Raw genomic sequence first — 27,965 nt, forward strand, 5'->3', positions numbered from 1 at the left:
AAAAAGCTGCTTGCCGCCATTCCTCCCTTTTGCTCTGGCTGTTTGCTGTTCGGCTGCCATTCCCCCCTTTGCTCTTGTTGCTTTGCTACCTTCTGCCTGGGAGCCAGCCAAGTATGGACTGAAACCTCCACAAACTGTGAGCTAAATAAACTTTTCCTTCCTTCATTTTGGGCGTTGGATATTTTGTCTCAGCAAGGAGAGAAAAGTAACCAAGACATAAACACACATAAATTTAAAAATACTAAATAACATGTGTAGTGAGCTTTTCATCTCTGTGAACAAATGTGTGAGAAAAACAACTTAGAGGAGAGACGTTTATTTTGGCTTATGGTTTCAGAGGTTTCAGTGCATGGTCTGCTGGCTCCATTGCTGTGGGCCTGTGGAGAGGCAGAAATGTCACATAGGATGGAGCAAATCAGCTCACCTCATGGTAGACAGGAGGCACAGAGGGAAACAGGCCAAGGGGCTTCGGGTTCAATATACCCTTGAGAGGCTTGGCATAGTGAACTTCGTCCTCTAGCTGGGCCCGCCTCCCAAAGCACATTCAGCTGTGTACTCACCAATGGGTTACTGCCTTGATGAGGTCAGCACCTTCACCATCCAATCCCCTCTCCAGGTCCCACCTCTGAACATCTCTGCATTGAAGATCAAGCCCTCAAATATACAAGTCTTTGTAAGAAACGTCATAGTTACACCATCACATCATGCAAGCCCAAGTTCAGATAAAGTCCAATTTTCAACTATATGCAGTTGCTCGTGTTAGCAAATTGACTAAAGTAAGTGAGAGACTTTTGCTGGCTTTTTTTTTTTGTCTCAGTGGTTATGTGTACAAAACTGAATTTAATTGGAACCAAACAATCAAGAAAGGAAAACTGGCATACATTTCATTTAGGTGAGAACTATTTATTTATCTTTCTATCTGCACGTGATTTATCCTTTTAGGTCCTATCGTTTATTGTTCCACTGGTATATATTCAGTATATGTAAACAAAAATATCAGCATCTATAAAATGTAACAGGGAATACATACTAGTAAAATACCGTGTACCATCTTCAAAAGTCAAGAAATGATTTGCTGATTACTAGTTTGGGATTATACTTGCTTTATTAGCTCATATGATGGAGTTCATGTCTTATTTTTTTAAACTGGTGAAGTTTTTATTAAATTCACAGAAATAAAAACCATTTTGTTAGGGAATGGAGGATGGGACCACCAGGGAATGGGAGTTAGGCCACGCGGGGGTAGGGATGGGATGATGGACATCGATCAGAGCCAGGCCAGCCAGGCCATGAGAGGCCCCAGCGTCAGGGACCAGCACCAGCGCCGCCAGACTGCTCCGGAGGACGTAGGCCAGCTCAGCAGTGGGGGATCCCCCAGCACGTCAGAGAACTTCGTGTCCCGAGGGCCTCGTGTGTGCGCACCACTCGGAGAAGCTGTCTCTTCCCTGACAGTGACCGTGCCCGGAAAGGGGGGGCCTGCAAGGCATTCCCGGGGCCACAGTCTGGCCGACCAGCCCCTGTGGCAGCAGCGCCACCTCGTGACAGTGAGGTTGTAGTCCGCAGTGGCACTGCCCGTAGCACCTTGCACGGGAGGCGACTCCCCTCACCCCCACCAAAGCGGGACGCTTCAGGCTGGACACATGGGGCCCTGCATTGGTGTAGGGGAAATCTGACCTGAAGCCATGGGCCTCCTGTACCTCTAGGGATGGATACTGCCGGAACCCCGCTTGCTCAGGGGCCCCAGGGCTCTCGGGGAGCGATAGCTGCGGGGCCCATGGAGTTGGTACCAAGACGCTCAGTCACAGCCGTGCCAAAGGCCTCGACACTCTTGGTCCAGGCACTGAGGCCCCGTATGCCTGGCTGCTGTGATGCATAAGGTACTGTAGTTCCCCACGAGGTCTTCGGAGCAGCCCTGGGCTTGCACACTGGACAGCGGACTGCCGTGCCCTGCAGGGGGCGCCCCAGAGTCGGGGGGGCGGGCTCAGGGTGGCTGCGCAGGCGCAGACACACAGACTGTACTGGCAGCCGGGAGTTGGGCGGCCGGGGCAGAGCCGGAGAGCTGCCGAGCATCCTTGAGCCGCAGACGGCACCCGTGTCCGCTCCCCGCACACAAAACCACGCAGTGTATTTTGGCACACAGTTCTGGTCCAAGGTCAAGGGGCCACACCTGGTGATCACCCTGTGCTGGCCCTCCCTGTCAGCGAGAAACAGGGCACACGGCGAGACCCAGGCAGTACTTGGGTGTTGGTCTCTTTCTTAGGAACCTTTAGTATTCAGTTATGGATCCTCCACCCCGAAGGTGTAATCCTAATCACCTCCCAGAGGCTCGACCGCCAAGACCCGTAGCAGGACTCTGTGTCCACCCTCTATATATTTACTTCATAACTGAGATTAAAGTTCAGCTGAGTTTGGGAGGAAACAAACCACATCCTAGTCTTAGCCGTGGCATGATGATATAATTCTCTAAGAACTAAACCATTTGATAAGATCTGAGAGAAACTTGTTTTTAAAAATAATTGCCTTCATGTGATTCACATTTAACTGTACACTACTGTCTCACTTGTGTGGTACTATTAGAAAATGATCATTTCCCACCCCAGTGAACTGTAGCACACACAGGACAGTCCTGGCAACTAGAGGAGATGGAGCCAGAGAGGAACTGCGGACGAGTGGGGTGGTGACCCGCCTACAGGTCGTCTTCCTGTGGCAGCACCAGGGAACAGGGACTCAATGTTCGTCAGACTCCTTTACCACAGGGTTGAACCCATTTTCAGTGCTTTGGTCCTGTGTCATTATTTCTCATAAGTGTAATGATTTTACTAAGGTTCTGTTTGCCATTTTTGTTAACAAAGATTTGTATTTCCCCATTTTTGAAAGCGACCTGGACTTTCAAGCACATAACTTCTGTGACTACTCACTAAATGGAATTTTTTATTATTTTATTTTTCAGGAAAGAACGCATCATACACATTCACATTCTTTTTGTAAAAGCAAATGAGAAGGGCCTAGCTTATTAGCTTATATAAGCCCAACAGTACATATTTAAACAGTTGTCAAAATTTTACTAAGTTGCTAGCATCCATGCATAACTAGAAAATATCTTTAAATTTTTATTAAACCAAAAATGTATTACCATTAGTACATTAATATATTTATTAATAAACACTGAAAAAAAAAAGGAAATTATTTCTGTGGTGGACTGATCCTGGCAATGTCAGTTTCACAGCAGGCTGACACAACACAGCTCATCTCAAACACAACAGAAAGCAGACCCACGCTGGTGTCAGAGTACAGTCTTGTCCTAGTGCTACTCCGGGGGTCGAACTCACCTTGGATCACATTTGATAAAAAAGGAAAATACATACAGAGGTTACAACAGTTTTAAAGACAAAAAGTAGTCCTACTGTGTGGCCCCAACAACTCAAGTTTGTGACAGAGGCTCTGATAAATTGTTTATAAGTACTTGGTACAGTTGTACTGAAAGTCAGGTTTGTTTGAAATATTAAAAAAATGTTCCTGTTAATCCTCAAGTGGTGCTTGTTACCTAAGTGTAGCACCTGCACCTTACCATTTATTGTTAAGGACTTTAACTGTACATCTTCAACTCCTACTTTTTTTTTTGGTACTGGGAATCGAACTCAGGACCTTGCGCTTGCCAGGCAGGCACTTATGCCACCGAGCTATATCCCCAGCCCAACTTCTACTTTCTTGACCATTCTTGACCATTCTCTTTGTGGTGATTTTGCTTCTACTATTTTAGTAGAAATTGATGTAGACTGGAAGTTGCCCATCCCACTGCTGCTAAATGAGGTGGAAGAGAATGAAATGAAGCTCCATAATATATGGACCCAGATGAAGTAAATCCTGTATCAGATTCCTTCACCTCCAAAGGATGAAATCCACTGCAGGCAGAGAAAAAGGAGTTCACAACGTAGCTACTACTTCCTTGGGAACCTCTTTAATTCCCAAAAGTCTTCTAATACGGCTTTGAAGAAGTCAAATGAAAAAAAGGTCCCTTCCACCAGAACATTCCCTGAAGGTATTGTCTGGGCTTCTGAATGTGAAGCCTGTCTCACATGGACTGTCAAAATGACTTCCACCTCATCCTCCACCATTTAATCTTTCTTTGCCATACTTGTCATATGTTTCTTTTTTTTTTTTTAACATCTGGTAACACCACATATGCCTCAGCAACTTGTTTGAATTTTCACTCTGCTTTTTTATTCCCAGGATTTTTATCTGGATGACACTTTAGTGCCAGTTTCTGATCTGTCTTTTTTATGTCCTTTGGTGAGGCACGTCTCTGTACGCCTAGCATTTTTATAGTTCATCTGCTTTACAGGGTGTTGGAACAAGTCCAAGGACACAGATGACCAGTAGCAGAAAGGAGGGAGGTAGGGGGCTGGCCTCCTCAAGGCTCCCACATGACTGTATCCACTAAATGGATTGTATTAAATGTATTTTTAAAATGCATTTCCAACTTACATATTAAGTTCTGCTTTTTAAAAGGTATTTTATACTTTACAGTTAAATTTCATCAGGTAGGCAAACTTTATCAAATATACTTTCCAATCACCATCAGAATATTGCTTCTCCTTCCAAACTTCTTCAGGTTGCTTCTTTTTATTCCTGCATCCTCTCACTTCCGTCATTAACCTCCAATACCCAATGTTTGCTTACTGTGTCTAAAGCTTTGCCTTTCCAGAATGTCATTTAAATAGGATGCTAAGGTGTTATGATTTGTATCTAAAATCCTCCCCTCCTCCCAGGATTCATGTGTTTAGAGGTAGGAATGTTCAGAAACCATGGGCCACAGGGTTCTTAATCTGGAAGGTGTATTCTTTTTTTGTTTTGTTTTTTTGTTTTTTTTCCGGTACTGGGAATCAAACTCACGACCTTGCGCTTGCCAGGAAAGCACTGTGCCGCTGAGCTAAATCCCCAGCCCCTAGGAAGGTGTATTCTTGTTCCTGACTCTGCCCTTCCCTCTCTGCATCCTGGCTGCCATGGGTGGAGCAGCTTTCCTCCACCAGGCCCTTTTGCCAGACAGTTTTACCATGCTGTTTCAACCTTGGCACCAGTAGACTTTGGACTGAACCCACTGAAACTGTGGGCCAAAATTTGCCTCTCTTCCTTTAAGTTGTGGATGTCGAGCATTGTGTCCCAGCTATGGGAAAGTAACTAATACAGAAAATTGGTACCAGGAGTGGGGGCACTGCTGGGACTATACTTGGCCATGTGTTTCAGAAACTTTTAAACCTAGTTTGTGGGAGGACTTTAGAAAAGTTGAGAGATTCAAGTTGGAGAAGCTCTAGAATACTATGAGCATGTGTGTAGTCTTGGAGAAGTCTACCCACATTTCAGGCCTCAGACAACAGGGAAAAATGTGTGACCCTGTCACAGTCCTTGCCAGGATTCAAAACAAGGTTTTTGGGAAGAGTGAGGCCACTGGAATAGATGAAAGTGAATAGGGAATTGTTTATCTAGAATCAAAAGGGCCTAGCACAGACTTTTAAAAAAGGTCAGTCTTTCTTGTTAACTTCAACCACGTAATTTTAGTAAGGCTTAGACTCAGCACCATTAATTATAACCAGACTTAATGTGAAGAGTAGAGAATGATATACAGAAATTATCTGCAGTCTGTATGATTTTTTTCTTTTTTCAGTATTGGGGATAAAATAGGGACTTTGCACTGAGCTACATCTCTAGTCCTGTGTTATTTTTTTACTAAATCTGAGATAGGATCATATAAAGATGCCCAACTTTAGAATAATTTTGTGTGACTATTACACCTCTGAACTTAACTTAGAACACATAAATCTATCTGTTTAGACAGACTATAGTTTCTAGGTACACTAAATAGCGCACTACATAGCTCATCTATGATAATCAGTACTTTCCTAAATCAATAATGAGACATTTCATGATCTACTTCCTATAATATGAAGGCAAGATGACTAAGCCATTAGGTTAACTCATAAAAATACAGTGTACATTTAATAAATGTAGCTACCAATATCCTGAGATGTTACATGAACTATGTGTCTGTGTATACATGTTGTTGTATCTGGGAAGTGGTATAATTTCCCAACTTTAATAACAAATTCTTAATTGGATCTAGGATTACTTCCACAGAAAAAAACCCAAAATTTAAGAACAGATTCCTCCTCCTTGTTACTTTTAAAGAATGAATCAGTTTGTCTAGAGTGAGCCTATGACATCAGTTTTTATGAGCGACCCAGGTAATTATGATGCAAGAGATTTAAGAACAATATCTTGAGAAATGTCTTTTAACTAAGACTTGTAAAAACATGTTGAGAAATGGTCACAGATAGCAGAAAAATGTTTTAAATAATAGTGGTATTTGGTCCAAGTAGAAAATACTTTTTTTTATTCAAATCATCATGTTGATTTTCACTATATATTCAAATAAATTTTAATAAAGCTACAATTTAATTTCAACACATTCAATCCAAATTCATTATTTACCAAAAATAACTTTTTATAAAGCTTACTATTTTGTCTAATATTATACAGACTATCATTCTATATTTTTCTTGTGTTTCTCTAAAAAATCAGAATAGCTTCTGAGGATTTCATATAAAACTACTTGGTATATTACACATCAAATGTGTACAAATTCTGTACAGTGTGATAGTATACATATATATTACAAGAGACTAAATTCATTGTTAAAAGTAGTACTTTAAGAAATCTTTCCTAGAAAAAACTGCATTACAAAATACTGGTGGCTTGTGTATCAGCTGTTTTTCTTTCATGAATTTCTTTCAGTGGGCATTAATTGTCCATTTAGCTTCATCAACAGCTTTACCACGAGACCAGCCTACAGAGTAAAATATATGTTGGCAATGAAGATAAATATGAAAGTATGTTTATAGGAAATACATAGCATTGGGCAGTCCTAGTTGAAAGGGAACTTTCTAATCAGGAGGTAGCTTGTTAAGAAATTAAGCACATAGGAGAATTACTCAGGTGTATTTGTTTGGAAATTGAACCCTTCACACAGAGCTGTATCTCCAGTGAATATTTATTTTTTATTTTGAGACAGAGTCTTACTAAGTTGCTAAATTGCCTAGGGTGGGGTCAAACTTGCCATCCTCCTGTCTCAGCCTTCCAGAGTGCTGGGATTACACCATATGCAATTCAGCTTACTAAGGTTTTTTGAAGAGACTTAAGAAACAACCCACACACAACTAGTGGCTCAGAGAGGGTACTGGTCAAGAAGAGGGAAGGGCTGTCTAACATCTTGATGGGAGGCAAGAATACTAAGGAGAATTTTAAAATATGACCTAAGAATTTAATTGTTACAAAAATGACATAAATGATTCAGCTATGTTTCTGGCTTTCCTTGTTATGAAAGGCCTTCCCTTTTTTTCCTGTGACATTGTATTTTAATTTCATCTAATATTAGAGGTTTCTTTTGAAGTTAACTAATGTCACTTAAAAAAAAAACACTTTAGTAACAGTAGTTCACTATTAGGAGTCCAAAATAGTCAATGAAAGCTTACCTGTTTTGTGTGTACGATGAAATTCATTTTATTTTCCATACTGTGGATCTGAAAACAGGTATCAGCATCTCCCAACTGCCACATAAAACAACCATACTTAAGACTGATGAGTAAAGCCTGCAACATGATTAGAAATCACTCTATTAAAATATGTATTCAAACAACACTCTTACTATTTACACTTAGTTCTAAACATAATGGTTTTGAGGTGGTTTTTTTTTTTGGTACCGGGAATCAAACTCAGGACCTCACTCTTGCCAGGCAGGCACTGAGTCACTGAACTATATCCCCGGCCCCAGTTTTTATAATAGAGTCTATTCAGAGTGCCTACACTAGCCACGTACAGTCTGTAGCACAGAACCTAGACGGTAGACTCCCCAAGATTAATGTTCTTCACATCAGATTAGTAACAATTTCAAGGTGCCAATTTTTTGTTCTTGTGAGTTTTCTTTACTTTCTGGTTTTTGAGATGAGGTCTATGGCTGGCCTTGAATTTGTGAACCTCCCCTCAGTCTCCTGAGTAGCTGGAATTGTAAGCATGCAGATTAAAGATGCACAATTAGTGAATTTTAAGATAATGCAATATACTATAAGGTTTTATTTTTGGCAGATTAAAAATAATCTTGTTAGCTGAGCATGGTGGCACACATCTGTAATCCCAGCACTCAGGAGGCTGAGACAGAAGGATCACTAGGAATTTGAGGCCAGCCTGGGTGACATAAGTAAGTTCAAGGCCAGCGTGCACTGATCAGTGAGACCTTGTCTCAAAAAAAAAAAAGAAAAATAATCTCTTTAACCTACTCATTAATCTTTTTAATATTTGCATAGTACTTATAAATTTGAAATTTATGCAATAATAACAGGATGACTCAGGCAATTTCACCCCACTGAAAATAAGCATAGTGATATATTTAGTGTTGTTGTTTCTTGAGACAGGGTCTTGCTATGTAGTTCAGGTTGGCCTGGATTCACTATGTGGCTCAGGCTGACCTCGAACTTGAGGTGATTCTCCTGCCTTGGCCTCCCAAGTGCTGGGATTACAGGCATGCACCACCATGCCTGGTGTGATATATTATAAAAATAAGCACAATTCTGAAGTTAATAGTTTTCATAAATTCAACAAAATTACTTAAATGCCATCATGAGAATAACTCTCTCCTACACTTGTCAATATAATGCTATATTTAAAGCATTCAATTTTTTTATTATTATTTTAAGGGTTTAACATTCTTTTGATTGACACATATTTGTACATATTTATTAGCTATAATATATATCTAATAGGTGTACCTATTAGGGATGTACAGATATTAGGTATAATATTTATAGTATTTTTGTTAGAGTTCATTTTGTTGTTGCAGTACTGGGATTGAACGTAGTGCTTTGCACATAATACACTGAAAGTATTATGCTTCAATTGGAGACTGCAAATAAAGACTGCTAACAGGCCCTTAGGACTGTTAGAGCCACAGAGAATCTTGGAAATTATACAAAAGACTGTCAAGATGTGGGAATCGAATCTTGTAAAAGCTCAATGCTGGCCCAAACTACGTTAAGTCTTACAGAAGAGGGAATCCCATGAATTCTGTCAGAAAAAAGGTCTGAGTAGGTGACAGAAGGTATAGAGGTGAGTGAGCCGGATGCTACATGAAAGAAGAGGGAGTTCCCAAAATTCTTAAGACAAAGTAAGAGAAAAAGAGAAAAAAACCGATTGTAAATAGAAGGTTTTTATTCCTTCTAATTCTTATTACAAGAGATCTCTGTTAGTTGACCTATAAAAGTTTTGACTAGTCTTATATAAAAAGTTACTATAATTCAACTTGGCCAAATACATCCAAGTGCACTCTGGCTTTATAAACAAATTGTTGTAGGTATGTTTATATATCTGTCTGGCAATCATATTCACAGCTGTTTTGTTTGAGCTCAAGAATTTTTCTTCTTTTTGCCTTTTAAAAATATCTGTCTATAACTTAAGTTGGTTTACAGATGTCATTAGAGTTAAGGACATGCTTCTACCCAGGTTGCAAGCTGATCAAAATGATGTCAAGATTGGTTTTACAAATACAATGCATAATGTTGTCTGTGTACAATAACTCAGCAATCTTTCACTGGTCAAAAATAATGTGTTAATTGTAATGATCTGCTTCTCATATGTTATCAAAAATTTAATTAATTAAATGGGGATCCATTGGGTTTAAGAAAACTGTTCGACAAGACTCCTATTGGTGAATAAAGGAGCAGTTTCCTGGAAATATTTTTTCTTTGTTTACTAATGGGATCTTAGCAATTTCTATTGCCTTAAGGAAACACACCCCAATAAATGTTGCTGAACATATTGTGATATGCTTACACTGGCCATAGTCAAAAGGTTTTCTCTGAGTTAATCAATAAGGTTCCATTAAAAGATGCTCTTAGTACAAAACTAAATTAAGAGACAAAGGTTTCTATATAGCATAATATTCATGATTGCTAATCTCATGGTGTACTAAATATATTCATGCCTTCTGGATGTACAGATCTTCTAAGATGTAGGACTAACACTGTTTATGGTAATAACCTTTTTCTAGACTCAGCTATGTGCCTTTCTCTTGAACTCCACCTACTTGTGATAACAGGTGTATGTCAAACCAGCATGAGACCACCTGTCAAATGATAGTTTTCTCTATAAAGGCTTCTGTAGTGTACATATTATATTTAGAGATACATTTAGAGATACTCAGTCACTCAGTAGTCCAGAGAATGTCACACACTTTGATGACATCCCATTAAAGGATAACAAATTAGGTGAGAATTTCTTTATGTACTAGGTAGATAGAGATGATGAACTAAAAAGGCTGCTCTATACTAAGATGGACATTCAAGTGTGTTACAAAAATAATGTCATTATGATTGCCATGCTAAAATACTATGTGTGGCTCTGGATCTCAAGTTTTCTCTGTAAACTCTAAGTATTTTCTATTAACATTCTACAGGGATACAACTACTAAAACAACTATAAGAGCCCTCTGACTATACTTTCTATTTCAAAGTGCTTGATGTCCAGATGAAATTATAATAGTTAAACTCACTGTTCCTGCTGCAATATGGTTTCTGAGATTGCAGTGGATGATTCTTCTTGTAGTAGAACCAGGAATTAAGAGTCTTTAACTGAATTAAAGATCTGCCATTCACTTCTCACCCTTGAGCCACCACATCAGCACCAAGCCTCTGCTGGCTCTAGGTCCTGCTCTAGGTACTGGCAACATTCTAGGAGCTTTTTAACCTTCAGATATGCCATTCACATTCTAATGCTCTAACAATAGAGGTAACAGCTATCTGTCTGGATTATAAAGTTATTGTGAAGCTCAACTGAGGCAGTACGCATGAAGGCACTTTGAAGATCGTGCAAAGCACCATTGCAGTGAAACTCTTTGGTTATGATACAACTATTCTGGTGCAAGCTTTTGGGCACATTTTAAAGATGGCTACGAGCATGCCTGGATCCTCTTTAAAGCAAATGTATTACTCATAGTGCCAGATGGTCTTTTAAAAACTTTTATTATAGAAATGTTTCTTTATAATATTGTATATAAAACAGCAACATGTTCTATTGTAAAACTTTCTCTTCCTAAATCCCATCTCAATGGAGAATACTAACATAAGAAGTACCTGGTAAATGTTTTTCTTTAGACACTGCAGCTGCAAAGAGTTTTGGTTTATGTGTACATTAAATAGTGATTGACCCAGGATAATTAGCACGTCTATTACCTTAAATTTTTATCACTTCCTTATGGTGACAAGATTCAAATTCTTTTCTTCTATTTTGAGATATGATTTTAAAAAATTATCTATAATAGTAACTTAGCATTTTCTAGTCCCAACACATTTTGTGAAGAAAGTGTTTTTATGCTACCTCTTAAAATACATATACTTAAGAAAATTAGTAGTCTGTGAATGGCAATTCTAAATAGCGACACTGCCATCACTCATGTAAAATGGTACCACCTGGGTGTTTAAAAACCAATTTCAGTTCAGAAGGGCATTATGGTCAACATATACTGACATGAGCAAAGGACAGTCTATTATCTGGGTGTGGCAATGGTATTTACTAAGGTTGAAGGTACATCAAAAAGTAGAGTTCAGCTGTGAAGACTGAAACACATTCACTACAGTAAGCCACAACACAGTGAGTTATATTTTCTGAGGCAACTTTTATTATTTCAAAGAGAAACAAGATAGAGAAGGTAGAAGTAACAGATACAAAAAGCAGCTATATTCTGGCCTTTCCTGAGACTTCAACAGACTAATGTCACATGAGTTCTACATGCAAATGAAGATTCTTTGCATCTGAAGGTGTTTATTTTAGTAAAGCTTGTCAAACGCCAGGACAGGAGATCTTAGTGAACCTAACCGAACTGAAGATAAGCTGTGTGCTTGTGCATGTGATGAATGAAAAATGTAATTATCTCAGAGCTTCCAAGGTGGCATAAATTTATCAGTGGTTTATGGAGCAGAAGTAATGATTAAATGGACAGTAAAAATGTCTACCCTTTGGTTCAATCATCATTTTTCACACCTAAGTATTATATTCCTATTTGTATTTCTATCCTGAAAAACCAGTTTGTTAACTATGTTATCATCCTTCTGCCTGCTACTGCTATCACATTCTCCACTCCTAAACCAGAATGTTATTCATAATATAAGACACTGCTAAACTTCCATCTGAATGCTATGTAAAATTCAGTACTGTTGCTGAAACTTATTATGAAAAATTAAACATAAAATGCAACTCTGAGAAATGACACATTATCACATGACAGTATAACCATCCAGTTCATGAAAAAGGATTTGCAAATGTTGGCATAAAATGCTCTTTATATACAGAAAAATGAAAAATTTCTTGAAATGGTGGGGGACATTTCACCATCTCTTTTAGCAGTTGTTACAACAGAAATATAAAAGTAGCTATAAGGAATAGCCTGTTTTGTGTGAGAAAAATACTAAGAAGATAAATGATCCAAAAGCAAGCTGACCATAAGTGACACTGGGAAATCAAACTTCACATCAGTTATTGAAATCAAACCCTGTATGGGCTCTACCTCTAGATATTCTCTATCTCCATCTACAAGTATATCTAATAGCACAGTGAAATGAACTGTTGCTTGTAAGGATGATACTGAGTGAATATGAAAAGACTAAACTATGAGTGGGATACTTTAAGATGTGATTACATAAAAACAATAATAATGAGAAAATCAGAATGGTTATGAGGAAGTTTCTCAACCCAAAATGCCTTTTTAAAAATAGATAGCCTGGGAAAGACTCATGGCCCCCTGGACCAGACAGACCAGCATGCTGGCCCCATACCAACCCTGTGCCTGTAGATTCCATGGCCTGCCTGCAGCCGCTCACCAGTTCCAAGTGAGCTCCACATTTTGCTTCCCTTGGCATGGAGCAGGAGCAAGTACAGGCTACCCAACCCAACCTGATAGCGGATGAGGCCAACAGCCAGGGGGAGAAGCTAATAATCCTGGAGGGCCAGCCGAACCTGAAAAGCACGAATGTGGTCAGCAGCTTCAGGAATTCCAGTGTTACTCTCCCAAAGAGACCGGGTGAGAGGAAACCACAGGAGACCACAGAAGAGTGGATACACATTAGACCTGCTAAGAAGTTTAAACTCAGGCTAGAAAGGACACAACCCCTACCCGCTACAGTGAGAAACCAGGTCTGGTGAGTGATGACATTAAGTCCAGCAATCTTCTTGAACCCCAACCCCATGGCCTGTATTCGGGGGACACTCCACAGTTACAGCAGCCTGGGGTGAATGAGCACAGGGCCCGCCGGAGAAGGGAGGGCACCTTACAAATCCGTACGTCCTAAAGCTATAGGGAGAAAATTGTGATTTCCAGGATTGTAATACTGCAGATCCTTAAAAAAAACCCACTCATTCAAAAACAGAGGAACTTTTTGACTCAGTCTTTTCATAATTTATTATTTCTCTTTCCTTCATAGATTTTTTTTTCTTTTTCCCACTTTAACTTTTTTTAAATCTTTCATTTCCTGGATTTTGCTGTTTTTCTTTCAGTTAATGCTTCTTTCTATTTTTTTTTTTTTTGGTACCAGGACTTGAACTCAGGACCTTGCACTTGTTAGACAGGTGCTATACCACTGAGCTATAGTCCCAGGCTGTTTTTCTTTTATCTTCCATTTCTTATTTGTTCTGTTCTGTGACTGTTTTCTACTATGAGTTTCCTTTTACTCCTCAATAGGATCCCTCATTGCACTCCCCTCTCTTCTTTCTCATCTTCTATTGATTCATCTTTCAAATTACACTTTTTTCATTCTCTGATTTCCCCACTCCTCTATCATAACTAGTATACCTATTACATTTTATGAATCTTTAGACAGTGAGTCAATTCTAAACTATTACTGTTGAATATTTTCTACTGTTAATGCAGGTAAGGCTGTTCCTCTTAGTAGATATTTACTATTGGTCAATATTTGGTTTGTCTTAGTATTTATACTATAATTATAGATCTCTTTTCTATGGTGTTATGGTCTGTGTCTGCGTGTCCCCCCAAGGTCATGGGGGGGGCCCTTTTAGAGTTTGACTGATTATGGGTGTGAGAGCTACACCCACCCTAGGGCAGATAGTTTTGCATATGTAAGGGAGAAAAAGAGGCTGCTTGTTGCCATTCTTCCCTTTTGCTCTTGTTGCTTTTGCTATTTTCTGCCACCATGAAGGGTTGCCCTGTGCCATGTGGCACTCTGCCTTAGAACCAGCCAAGTATGGACTGAAACCTCTACAAACTGTGAGCTAAATAAACCTTTCCTTCCTTCATTTTGGGCATCAGGTATTTTGTCCCAGCAACAAGAGAAAAGTAACCAAGACATATGGTTAAGGGTGGAACATTACTGGTTCATTGGGTATATCAGTATCTAGTTTGTCTTTGATGCTAGTATTCATCACTGATTTTATTACTATAGCCAAGGTAAAATAGTTGCTGCTGTTAATTACTTTCTTCTGGATACCAATATTCAGATTGCCTTTGGGTCATTAACAATATGGTGGCTCATTCCTGAAGAAATGGGCACTGGGGGGAACATACTGCAGCCTTCCCTCCCAAATAAACGGAGGTGGCTGGATCAGAGACCAAGGTTAATAATTAGCCATACAGAAAGGGCATCAATAAAAGCAGATGTTAATTAAAGAGGTCTCCATATGAATAACAAAGCTTTTCACTGTAATCAATTTGCAAGCATCAGCACACACAGAAACAAATAAAAAACAGAATCATGAAAAAGCAACAGACTGCCACAAAAAACTCCCAAATCTCCCAAAGCTGACCCATGGGGCATTAAAGGAGAGAAAATCTAACATCACACAAATGAACTATTCAAAAGGATAACACAAGAGATAAAGAAACTGATAAACAAAGTACTTAGTAAGCTTAAAGAAGACATAACTACAGAGGTAATTAGCTTGATAAACAAAATGACCTGCAAGTCTACTAAAGACACTAATAAAAGTTGTGATCTAAAGAAAATGATAGAAAACATAAATGACCCTCACAGAAAAGAACTAGAGTCCATAAAAATATACCAAGTAGAAATTCAGGAGTTTAAAAATTATATTGAAAAGTATGAGTAGCAGAAACGACCAATCTGAGGACATGGTGTCAAGAGTAACCGATTAAATGAGAGATAGCTTAAACAAGAAAATATGAAAAATGGATCCAACTGCTGCTAAGACTCAAAGGTGACTAATATAAAATCAACTGAAATTAGTGAAGACTCAGAAAAAAAGGGGAGATCACAATAGACTCTGCCAAAATCACACAATATTAACAACCTGTATGTCAATAAATTGGAGAATTCAGAAGAAACAGATTCCCAGATACATATGAATTACAAAAGTGAACCAAGAAGAAATGAAAACCCTGAATAATCCAATAATAGGCAATGAAATTGAAGTAGTAATAAAAATCTACTAGGAAAAGCACAGGTCTGCTGAATTCTACGAGAAATTCAAAACTTCTAATTCAAAACTTCTAACTTCAACATTCTTCAAGCTCTGTAAAGAAACTGAAAAGGAAGATGTACTCCCAATGTTATTTCTGGAAGCTAACATTACCATGATTCTAAAACCACACAAAGAAAAAGAGAACTACTGGCCAAAAAAGACCACCTCTTATGAACACAGGTGCAAAAATCCTCAACAAGTTACTGGTAAGTTGCATGCAACAAATCATCAAAAAGATCATACATTATGACTAAGTAGGCTTCATTCCAGGCATGCAAGGATAGTTTAACATTTGCAAATCAGTAAATGTAATATATCATGTAAATAGGGTAACTATCAGTAAACGTAATACTTATGTAAACAGTCTAGCTATTTACCATCCTTGCACGATCATGATCATTTCAGTTGAAAGCGAACTTTGACAAAATCTAGTATCAATTCATAATAAAAACAATGACAAAAATAGGCACAGAAGGACTTTATCTGAACCTGATAAAAGGCATTTATGACAAACCTACTGTCAACATCATATTCAATGGGGAAAATTGAAAGCCTTCCCTCTAAATCAAGAACAAGGCAAGAATGTCCACTATCACCACTCATGCTCAACATAGTAGCTGAAACATTAGCCAGAGTGATCAGGCAAGAAAAAGAAATAGAAAGGGATATATATAGGAAAAGAAATGACATTATTATTATTTGCAGAGGACATGATCTTCTACATAGAAGACTCAAAATATTCCACCAATAGACTGTTATGGTTGATACATTGTGTCAACTTGGGGAGTCTAGAGGTTTGGCTAAGTGACTCAGCAGGAAGCCAGGGTGCTTACTTTGTATACATCCTGAGCCTGTGGAAGAGGAGGGCATGGAGATTATGTGAGAGCTACACGCCCCTTAGGTGGGGGCAGCCTATTTACAAAGTAAGGCAGGGAAAGAAGCTGCTTGCCCCCATTCCTCCCGTTTACTCTGGCTGCTTTGCTGTTCGGCTGCCATTCCCCACTTTGCTCTCGTTGCTTTGCTATCTTCTGCCTCGGAGCCAGCCAAGTATGGACTGAAACCTCCACAAACTGTAAGCTAAATAAACCTTTCCTTCCTTCATTTTGGGTGTTGGATATTTTGTCTCAGCAACGAGAGAAAAGTAACCAAGACTTAGACTCCTAGAATTAACAAATAAATTCAGCAAGTTAGCAGGATACAAAATCAACATAAAAAGTCAGTATTTTCCTGTGTACCACTAATGAACTCACTAGAAATAAATTAGGAAAAAAATACCATTCACAATAGCATCAAGAAAAATCAAATACATAGGAATTAACTTCACCACGAAAGTAAAAGACTCTCTTCAACAAAAACTCTGGTACTCTGAAAAAGAAAAATCAGAAAATGGAAAGATATCTTCTGTTCCTAGGTAGGCAGAATATAGTCAAAACGGCCATGTGTCCAAAATTGATATACAAATTCAATGCAATTCCAATGAAAGTACCAACAGCATTGGGGCTTCACAGAACTAGAAAAACAATCCTAAATTCATAGGCAACCAGAAGAGACCCCAAACAGCAAAAGCAATCATGGTAATGAGCAAAATTAAGAACATCAAATTTAATACCAAATTTAAAAATACATTACCATGCAGCAATGATAAGCATGGTACTGACACAAAAACAAGACGTGATCAATGGAACACAATAGAAGACGCAGAAACAATCCTAAGCAAGTTGAACTATTTGATCCATGCAAAGGGTCCAAAAACATACACTGTAGGAAAGATAGGCTTTTTAATAAACGGTGCTGAGAAAACTGGCTATCAAAATGTAGAAGATGGAATCTAGGCCCATTATCTTTATTATTGTTATTATTATTATTATTTTAAAGAGAAAAATAAAAATTCAAAACAAGATAATAGGAAGGTAACAATGGTTAATACATTGTGTGTTGTTATCTGGAAATTAGTTACGAGTACAAAATATAGGCAATTAATTGTCCAAACCATATTAGCACAAACCTTTCTTTTCAATCAACTAAGAGAAATCAGTAGTATAATTATCTTAACTATCATATATGTATTATTTCTTTTTCCTTCCTTTTTTTCTCCTTTCTCCCTTCCGTTTCTCTTTCCTTTTGAAAAGTTTCTTCCTACTTTAAAATATCTACTGTTCATTTTGGATCTAATTTGCTCTTTCAGCTTCTCACACGAGGGGGACAATACAGTGTTTGCACAGACCCATTATCTTTCACCATGTACTAAACCTAAATAAAAATGGATCAAAGATCTAAATTTAAAACAGAAACATTTCACTTGCTGTAAGCTAAAATAGGTAAAACTCTAAGCCAAAGGTGCAGACAAAGACTTTATGAGCAGAAACCCTGTTGCCCAGTAAATAGTACCAAGAATCAACAAATGGGATCATATCAAATTAAAAAGCTTTTAAATAGCAAAAGAAACAACCCGATGAAGTAAAGAGACAACCTACATAATTAGAAAAGAATGTTTGTCAGGTATTCTTCAAACACAATTAATATCTACAATATATAAAGAACTAAAAACAAAAAACTAGACTCTCCCTCCAAATAAAAGACCCATTCAAAAAATGGGCAAGTGAGTCAGGCATGGTACATACACCTGTAATCCCAGTACTCAGGAGGCTGAGACAGGAGGACGGGTGTGAATTCAAAGCCAACTTGGGCTATAAAGTGAGTTCAAGGCCAGCCTGAATTGCATAGTGAAACCTTGTCTCAAAAAGACAAACAAAATAAAAACAGAAAAAGAAGGAAGGATGGGAGGGAGGAAGGGAGAAAGGAAGAAAGAAAAGGCTAGCAAAATGAATAGACACTACTTAGAAGAAGTACCAAATGGCTGAAAAATATATGAAAAATGTTCAACTTTGCAGGCCATTAGAGAAATAGAAATGAGAACGCTGAGATTCCATCTTACTCCAGATATCATCAAGAAATCAATAATAATAATAAAAAGCTGGGGATATAGCTCACTGGCACAAGTGCCTGCCTGGCAAGCACAAGATCCTGAGTTCAATTTCTAGTACAAAAACAAAAAAACAAAAAAAAAACAGAAGAAATCAATAAGAGCAAATGCAAGAGGCTGTGGTGAAAAAGGAATCCATTTATATTGTTGGTGGGAACATAAATTAGTACAAGCACTATGGGAATCAGTATAGAGATTCCTCAAAGCCTAAAGTAAAAATTCAATGTGACCGAGCTACAGTGGACTCGAGTTACAACCAGCCTCACATACGAACGTGGGTTACAATTAGAATTTTAGGCCTAACTTATGAACAAAGTCTTGACTTATGACTTGAAAACCAGCTGCTTGTGCCAGCCACTTGTGCACTTGTAAATGATTTGCTGTGCCAGTAAAGCTTATTTAAGGGTCAGTCTGAGCCCAGATGCATGCATTTGTATACTTGATTTTGGTCAGTGCTTTATATAATTGCTACAATTACTGCTATCAAAATGGCCCCCAAAAAGCTAGGAAAGAAGCCAAGGAAGGAAGGAAAGGTAAAGAAAGCAATCACAATGGAAAAAAAAGATAGAAATTGTGGAGAAATATAAGGCATTCGTGTGACTGATCTCCCTAATAGGTACAGCATGTCGAAATCCACCATCTTGACAATCTTACAGAGAAAAGATTTGTATAAAGAAGCTGGTGTTGCTAAACATGTTACTCAAATCAGTAAATCTATTATTAGTGTGGATAAATGAAAGGCAGATGGCAGGTTATAGCCTATCTGAGTCTATCATTTGTGAAAAAGCTAGGGCTATACACGCAGATCTCACAAAGAATCCATTAATGAGTGATAATAGTGAAACATTTTTTGCCAGTAAGGGGTGGTTTCACACTTTTAAAGTGAGAACTGGGGTTCATAGCCTCACTAGGCATGGTGAAGGCAGCCAGTGTTGATAAAAGGGTTGCTGAACATTACATACACCACTTTGAAATGATGACACAGAGAAACGGCTTTTGTTCTCATCAAGTTTTCAACTGTGATGAAACTGGCCCTTTCTAGAAGAAGATGCCCAGGAGAACGTACATTACCCAGGAAGAAAAGAAACCTTATTGCTATGTGCCCATCGAGTGGTGACCTCAAGATAAAGCCTCCCTTGGTTTATCACTCTGAGACCTCTAGAGTGTTCAGAAAACATAAAGTCAAGAATAGGCTAGAGGTCATATGGAGATCTAACGCAAAAAGTGTGGGTAAGAAGAGTACTTTTTCTTGAGTGGATCAGGGAGGCCTTCTGCCCTACTGTTAAAAAGTATCTAGAGCACAAAGGTTTACCAACCAAGGCTCTTCTCATCATGGACAGTGCTCCTGCTCACCCACGAGATTTGGAGGAACTGGCTGAAGAATTCCTATGCTCTCAGTAGTTTCTCCCACCTAATACAGCTCCTCTACTGCAGCCTATAGATCATCATCAGGTCATAGCTAACTTTAAGAACCTATACACCAAGGAACTGTTCCTGAAGTGCTTCCAGATGGCTTGAGATACAGATTAAACCCTTAAAGAATTCTGGAAGGAATTTTTTCCTGTGTGTGGTTAATTGAGAAATCCTGGGCCAATGTCTCTCTATGGATACTAAGATCTTCCTGGAAGAAAGTGTGGCCTAAAATTATACAAGAGAGAGATTTTGAAGGCTGTATAGAGAAGTCTGAGCCTTTTTGACATTGTGGCTGATGACACTGTCACCATAGCAGAGTTCATAGGCTTGTATGTAGATAGTGGTGATATTGAGGAACTGGAGGAGGAACACTCAGCGGAATCATCTACAGAGGAACTTCAGCAACTTCTGGATGAGCAACAGATAATAGCAGCTGGGGAGCTTTCTGAAGAGGAGGGGGAGTAGCAACAATCAGTGCAACAAAGTTCTTTTGGAATGAAGAAAATCCTGAAAAAATGGATAGAGCTAGAAACACTTGTAGAGAAAACCCACCCAGACAGAGAAAAAGCCAACCATTGTATTTACTTGCTTAATGACAATGTCATGTCATACTACAGAACAGTGTTAAAGAAAAGACAGAAATGGACAGCTTAGACCAGTTTTTAGTTTGAAAAGGCTGAGACCTAGTAAGCCAGAAGCAGGTGCTAGTGGGTTACAGACTCTCCCAAGGAGAGAAAGGAAATGAAAGAACCAGATTCTGATGATGTTAAGAGGATGCTCCTTCCAAACAATACTGTAATCACCTTCCATTTCATCCTCCCTTGTTGCAAGCCAAAAGTGTCAACTTGAATGGTGAGTACAGTATGAAATTGGTGTTCCTGTTAAATTATGCACATTATACAACCTCTTTTTATTATGAAAAGGTGAGTTAAAGGATGCTTTAGAAAGTTCAGAACACATTATGGGTATTTCCATTACTGCTTATGGTAAAAAAAGTCTTGACTTACAACCAATTTAAATTACAACCAGACCCCATGAACAAACTGAGTTCGCAAGTCAAGGGTCCTCTGTATTTCTGTTTTAGGTATCTTCCCAAAAGAGTTAAAGACATCATATTACAGTGATATATGGATATACATGTTTATAGCAGCACAACTCATAATATTTAAATCTTGGAAGTGACCTTCATGTCCACCAATATATGAATAAATAAAAAGAACATGGTATTTAAACACAATGGAGTACTATTCACCATAAAGCAAATAAAGTGGGACATAATCTTAAGTGAAATAAATCAGACACAAGCTTAAGTACAGCATGGTTTCTTTTATATGAAAAACCCAAAATATAAATCAAGAACAAAATAAAAGACAAGAGGAAATAGACAGGTCTTTCTCAAATGCTAAAGATAATAAGGGATGGGATGAGGTGAGAAGGAAAGAAGAAGGGAATTCAGATGTTTTTGTACATATCACAATCTTCACAAGGAATGTAATCAATGTGTACTGCAAAGATACATTAATGAAAAATAAAAACTTAAAAAAAAAGAAAAACAATACATAAGCTTAGTTATTACTGTAATTGATTTGGAAAACAGTCCCCTTCCCAAATCCCCAGTCCTGGGGATTGAACCCAGGGCCTTTGCAGTAAACTACATCCCCAGCCCTTTAAAATTTGAGACAGGGTCTCTAAATTATTAAGTTGCCCAGGCTCATCTTGAAGTTGAGATCCTTCTGTCCCAACCTCCCAGAGTGCTTGGGTAACAGGCATGTGTCACCAGTCCCAGTTTAAAATGGTCTGTTCTTAACAAACATGAATTAACAAACATGATTTGATTTTTACTATCTTCCAGTTAAACACAAAAAGACACTCATTCTTGCTTAAATGTGTTAAATATGGCTAAATAATAATCACGTATTTCATATTATGATGCTGATTAGAAATACTATAGAGTAATAAATTTCTGACTGAAATGCTACTTAGTGCTCTCATGGATACTCACAACCACCTCCACACTTTATCCTGTCCCCCAAAAGTTTCTCATAAGCTATCCTAATTTTCAAAATGAAGCCCTTGTATCAGATATATTTTTTTATGTTTAATGTCTTCATTCTTTTTACTTAAACCTGACGTTTTGAACAGATAATGTAATCATACAGTTAAAAACTTAAGTTGCAAAATATTATTATTGGACACTGAATGTGTCACTCCCCCAAATCAGTATGTTATGAAATTCTATCCCCCAATGTGATGGTATTAGGAAGTGTGGTAACTGGGTAATGAGGATGAAGCCCTTTTAAATGGTACATTTATTTGATTTTTGTTTGTCTGGTTTTTTTGAGACAGGGTCTCACTATGTAGTGCAGGCTGGCCTTGGCCTCATTATGTAGCCCAGGCTGTCCTTGAATGTGCAAAGACCTTTCTGCCTCAGTCTCCCAAGTGGTGGGATTACAGGTGTGTACCACCACACCTCCCTCTGAAAAGTCTCAGGACAGCTGCCTGACTCTTTGACCCATGTGACAGGATACAGCAAAAGCTGTGAGTCTGCTACAAAGCAAGTTTTCCCCAAAAGATGACTGTGCTGGTTCCTGGACCTTCGACTTCTAGCTTCCAGACTGTGAGAAATAAATCTTTGCTGTTTGTGAGTCACTTGGTCTACGATACTTTTTAAAGAGTATTTTGAACTAAGAGGTATATAGTACTCCTTTAATTCTACTTCCCAATTACCTGGCTCATTTCTCAAAAGAATTTAAGGGATTATTTTTCATGCATGCATAAGCAGCATGTATTCAGGAAATAAACACATTTCTTTACATTTGAACAACAATGGTAGCGCATTATACATAGGTCAGCACCCTTTTCACTACATATCTCTTCTGAACGTATCATTCTGCTAAACCGTACTCTTCAGTTTTGTGGCTGAAAGGTATTCAAAAGCAGTAATGTAATATAATTATTGTTACACTCCTAAATCATTTAGTTTTCCCCTTATTTTTTTGCAATGAATAAAATTACAATGAACAGTCCTATATGTATGCCATTTCTAGATTTTTCATGTAGGCTGGTACTTTTATTTTAGATATTAAAATAAATGTGACTTATCAAAAACAGTGAAAAAATCTACCTTAGTTTCCATGTTGAGGAGATGAAGTCCTTTTATGTTCACTCCTACGTACACAGGGATGACTTTATGATTACTGGGGCTTGCCTTTGTAAATATCTGTCCCGTGAAAAAAGCGGCTCCATATGTAGGAATTTCCCAACAATTCTGTAAGAACATACGCTGTAGGTGGTGCATTTCTTTACTGATGCCCTCACTTGTACTAAGATTCTAAAAATAAATAAAAATTATAAAAGAGATGGGAATTGTACCTTTGACTACACAGATCAAATAAGCAATTTTTAAAATCAAAGTTGTCACCAGTGAAGAAAATTATGGCACATAATACAACAGTATTTATTCTTTTGTGTTTTTAATATTAAAAATATCATCTCTCCTATTAAAGTGTCTAGGCAGGGATAGTATATTATTTCAAATTTTTATCTTTTGTCTTTATCATAGTATTCAACATATAGAACATACTCAATAAAAGATTCTACATTACTAAAAATAAAATATCTTGCTACTGTACTTTATTTCAGGTAATGTGAACAAAAACATCTACTTTTAATTTCAGGGTTATGAATTTAATGTACCTATATTTAAAATATTAGTAACATTTAAAAAATGAAATAGCCTCTGAAATGTCATTTTATTTCTGTTAAACAGCTTACCTTGTATTCATGAAGTATTCGATTTGTCCAGTGAGGTGCTTTACTTTTCAATTTGGTAATAGGTACAATGGATTTTAGATTTTCTTCACTGTAAGCATACATGTCAACATCTTTTAAATAAGTCATTTTTAGTAACTAAAGCATACTAATCCTGTCACAAATAGCCTTAAGTAACAATTTTTAATCTGCAAAATGTAGTTTTATTTATTTATTTTTTTAACAGTAGGAAGAATTTATTGAGACAGAAAAGCTTAGAAAGTGGGTTGCCCCAAAATATTGTTTTAAAGTATCAGAGAACTTAAAAACTTTAACAGTTCAAACTTTGTGCCAAAAAAAAAAATTCCCAATCTTAAAGCTATCAATTTAGAGAAATGTCTCTCCTTTCAATAATCCAAAAATACTTTTGAAAATTGAGTGCTTGCTTTGGCAGCACATATACTAAAATTGAAAATGACAATAAGCTTAAATGTGCTTAAAATCTCAATGTTTTCTCTCAGAGTGAACATGAAACTGATTCTATAGTGAAATTCTTAAGTGCTTCTGCTTTATAAAATTTTTTTGCTACTTATACAAGTCAGGTTTTAATGCACTTTTTTAAGCATATAAGAAAAAGACAGGGCTGGGAATTTAGCTCAGCGGCACAGTGCCTGCCTGGCAAGCGCAAGGTCGTGAGTTCGACTCCTGGTACTGGAATAAAAAACAAAAAAAAAAAAAGATAAGAGCCAGGGACCTCCAGGGATCTAGCTCAGTGGTACAGCACCTGCCTGGCATTGCAAGTTCCTGAATTCAATTCCCAGTACCACAAAAAAGAAAAGAAAAGAAAAGAAAAAAATATGGAGTATTTCCATATAGGGAAAATAAGTTTAGAAAGTAAAACTTTCAGAATTCTTTTTAAAAACTTTTTAAAATTTTATTTGTACATGTTTGCAGTTCATGTAATTTATACGTCTTGGGGAGTACTTACATGTAAACTTTAAGAATTCTATAGTAGGGGCTGGGGATTTAGCTCAGCGGCAAAAGCGCCTGCCTGGCAAGCGCAAGGTCGTGAGTTCGGTTCCCGGTACCGGAGAAAAACCAAAAAAAAAAAAAAAAAAAAAAAAAGAATTCTATAGTAGTTTGGGTTTTTTTTTTCCCTCATTCTATGACTCGTACTGCTAATTTCAAACCAATGCTTATTTTCTAATAACATTTAAAAACCTTCTTGGTTAAAAAGAATTGAGTAAAACATGCCTTAAATACTTACTTGAGAAAACCTTGCTTGTGTTTCTTACTTTCATAATTTCCATAAACGATTTGCAGCAAAAGACTTGCCAGTGTTATCAGTTTAGCATCAGGAGCCGTATAAAAGCCCTTCAGTAAATTATATCTGGCTTCATCGAATAGAATAAGAATAGCTAGGGGGTCTTCAATCTTAAAAGAAAATGTATAATCTGGTTACTAGGCTACAGTTTCCCTTTAAAAATGTACAACTTGCTACTGTCTAATAAAGGAAAAGGAAAAGCTAGGGATTTCTATCTTAGTGAACTATCACTGTTTGGAGCAGGAGTTGGCAAAATTTTCCTAAGGGAAGACAGTAGTATTTTGAGTTCTGTGAACCACTTAATTTCTGCTCACACTACTCAGCTCTGCCATTACAGCACGGTGCAGCCACAGGTAATGCGTGAACATATGGGTATGGCAGTGCCCCAGACGGCTTTTTAACAGACAATGAACTATGAATTCTGGACAGTTTTCACATGACATGAAATATTGCTCTTCTGAATATTTTAATCATTAAAAAATATAAATAATTTTAGTTTTCAGGCTATACAAATATAGGCAGCAGGCAGAATATGTCCATAGGTTGCAGTTTGCTAACACTAGATTGACCGTGTAATACCATTACCATATCTGTGATATGGACAATTTTTGGCATAATTGTATCAATTCTTAGAACAAATGTAATTTTTTTGTTTTGTTTTGCTTTTGTGTTTTTGAGACAGGCCCTTGTTATGCAGTGGAGGCTGGCTCTAAACTTGCAGCAATCCTCCTGCCTCAGCATCTCTAGTGCTGAGGTAATAGGCATGTGTCACCATACACCTGGTGACAAAGTAATTTCAACAAACTACAGCAATGATCCTTGAAAGTTAGCCTCTGACAAATAACTTTTAAGAGCTTGTTTAAAGCAAAGATTTTCATTTTTATTTGAATAAAGAAGTAGAATCATTAAGAAGAGTACAGCTTTTCTTTAATTTTAAAAAATCTTATCCAGTAAGATTAACAAAGAGAAATGCTAGTCTATAGATATATTTCTACTTGACAACAATCACCAATTATAAAGTTTCTGAATGAATAAAGTATTTGAAATGTAAGCCAGAAAACAGAATTATTTTTGTCAAGCTAAATTCTATTTTCTAGCTTACAGTATTCTAGAGAATATTATAAAAAGAAATTGACAGAGACCTTACTGAAAATACAGAGATGAGGGGACCATTTTAAATTAAAAGAGACTAAGAAGCAAATACAAAGTATGAACCTTGATGAGATGCTACTTAGGAGATTTTTTTTTTTAAATACTAGGAAAAATCTTGAATTTGGATGTTACTATGGAAATATTAATATTATTAGGCTGAAAATGGTATTATGGTATATAACTGTGTCTTTGCTGAGGTATGTAGGCATGTCCTTAGAAAAATACTACCAAAGTAAGTACAGATGAAGGGTCATGATAGCTGCAATTCAATTTAAAATGGTTCACAAAGGAAAAATAAGACATCAAAAGATAAAGTAAGTGTAGCAAAATGTTAACAGTGGAGTGAATTATATTGTTTCAACTTTTCTTTGGCTTTTTGTAACAACATCTTGCTAAGTAGTGTAAGCTGGCCTTGAACTCACAAGCCTGAACTCACAGGCTGGCCTTAAACTTGCTGGCCTTAAACTTGCAGTGATCAATCCTCCTGCCTCAGCCTCCCAAGTGCTGGGATTATAGGAATGCACTATCACCTCTGGTTTTTCTATGGTTTTTAAAAATTTCTCAAAATGCTTCAGGGAAAAAAGACTGAATGAAAGTTTATTTTTCTAATAAAAACTGATTTGGAGCTGGGCATGGCGGTGCATGTCTGTAATCCTATCACTCAAGAAGGTGAGGCAGCCTATGGTACATAGTAAGTTCAAGGCCAGTCTGAAGGATGTAGAAAGACCCTGTTTCAAAACAAACAAACAACAACAAAAACAGGTCTGGTTAATTTGAAAGGTTTGACTAGATAATAGATAAAATTCCCAATATTATTATAAGTGAGTTTTAATCAACAACTGTTCTTTTTTATTGCAATCAAGCTGTTGTTATCCTAGTAGAATGATGCTATCCAATAAATACAATTCTATTTTATTTTCAAATTCTATAAATAGGAATTTTTCAATGCTACCATGAACAAAAGGATAAAAATATTTTACTAATGATCATGATACTCTGATTTACCTTAATAATTTACTAAGCCTTACTTCTTTTTATTTGCGTTTACCTTATAGTATAATATGCAATTTATTTATAATCCATGTTATCATAAATACTCCTATCCTCTACCAGACAATTTAAAAAATATTACATGAGTAGAGAAGGTAGACTGAATACATTGAGATTACTTGAGGGTTTTTCTGGAGACTGAGTCTTGTGTAGTCCAGGCTGGCCTTAAACTCACAATGTAGCCCAGGCTGGCCTCAAACTCATGGCGATCCTCCTGCCTCAGCCTCCTGAGTGCTGGGATTACAATATTTCTAAAAATTGTAATAATATACGTAACATAAAAACTTAGCCATTTAACCATTTTCAAGTATATAATTTAGTGGCATTAAAAATATTTACAGTATGTGCCAGCCACTATTTCTACAGCTTTTCATGACCGCAAACGGACACTTAACCTCAGGCTAGAGGTGTAGTTCAGTGGCAGAGCACATGATTAGCATATATAAGGCCCTAATTTTGATCCCCAGCACCCAAAAAACAGAAAGAATAAAACCTCTCCATTTCCTGTTCCCATCACATTTGGTAACCTGTACTCAACTGTCTTTGTGAATTTGCCTATTCTATATTATTTAATATAAGTGGAATCAATATATTTGCCCTTTTGTGCCTAGCTTGTTTCACTTAGCTTATTTTCAGGGTTTATTTGTATTGTGACATGTATCATAGACTTCTTTTTATCACTGAATAATATTTTGTTGTATGTGTGTATATATATATATACACACACACACACATATACATATATATATATATATACACATCTTG

General features: G+C 37.3%; 2 protein-coding genes and 1 pseudogene across 3 annotated transcripts in view; all 3 read right to left on the reverse strand.

Annotated features, from left to right (window-relative positions):
• The window catches only part of Lrrd1 (leucine-rich repeats and death domain containing 1), a 34,462-nt gene extending 33,538 nt beyond the window's left edge, over window positions 1-924 (reverse strand). Inside the window, exon 1 of the mRNA XM_013515909.1 lies at window positions 561-924. The gene's annotated coding sequence lies outside the window, so the exon portion shown is untranslated. The remainder of the gene's footprint in view (window positions 1-560) is intronic.
• A 1,987-nt stretch (window positions 925-2,911) lies between these two features.
• Krit1 (KRIT1, ankyrin repeat containing) overlaps window positions 2,912-27,965 on the reverse strand; it is a 51,270-nt gene continuing 26,216 nt past the window's right edge. The window contains exons 13-17 of one of the 2 annotated variants that reach the window (XM_005388010.2): window positions 24,942-25,108; window positions 23,699-23,786; window positions 23,049-23,255; window positions 7,527-7,643; window positions 2,912-3,329 (exon numbers count right to left, since the gene is read on the reverse strand). In XM_005388010.2, coding sequence (XP_005388067.1) covers window positions 3,246-3,329; window positions 7,527-7,643; window positions 23,049-23,255; window positions 23,699-23,786; window positions 24,942-25,108 — 663 coding nt within the window. In that variant the 3' untranslated portion in view covers window positions 2,912-3,245. Of the gene's footprint in view, window positions 3,330-6,365; window positions 6,842-7,526; window positions 7,644-23,048; window positions 23,256-23,698; window positions 23,787-24,941; window positions 25,109-27,965 lie in introns of those variants that run through there. The other variant, XM_005388011.2, reaches the window with a different exon arrangement.
• LOC102029894 lies at window positions 2,919-4,910 on the reverse strand (annotated as a pseudogene).

Source organism: Chinchilla lanigera, unplaced genomic scaffold (genome assembly GCF_000276665.1).
Source record: "Chinchilla lanigera isolate Chin_1 unplaced genomic scaffold, ChiLan1.0 scaffold00031, whole genome shotgun sequence".
NCBI lineage: Eukaryota > Metazoa > Chordata > Mammalia > Rodentia > Chinchillidae > Chinchilla > Chinchilla lanigera.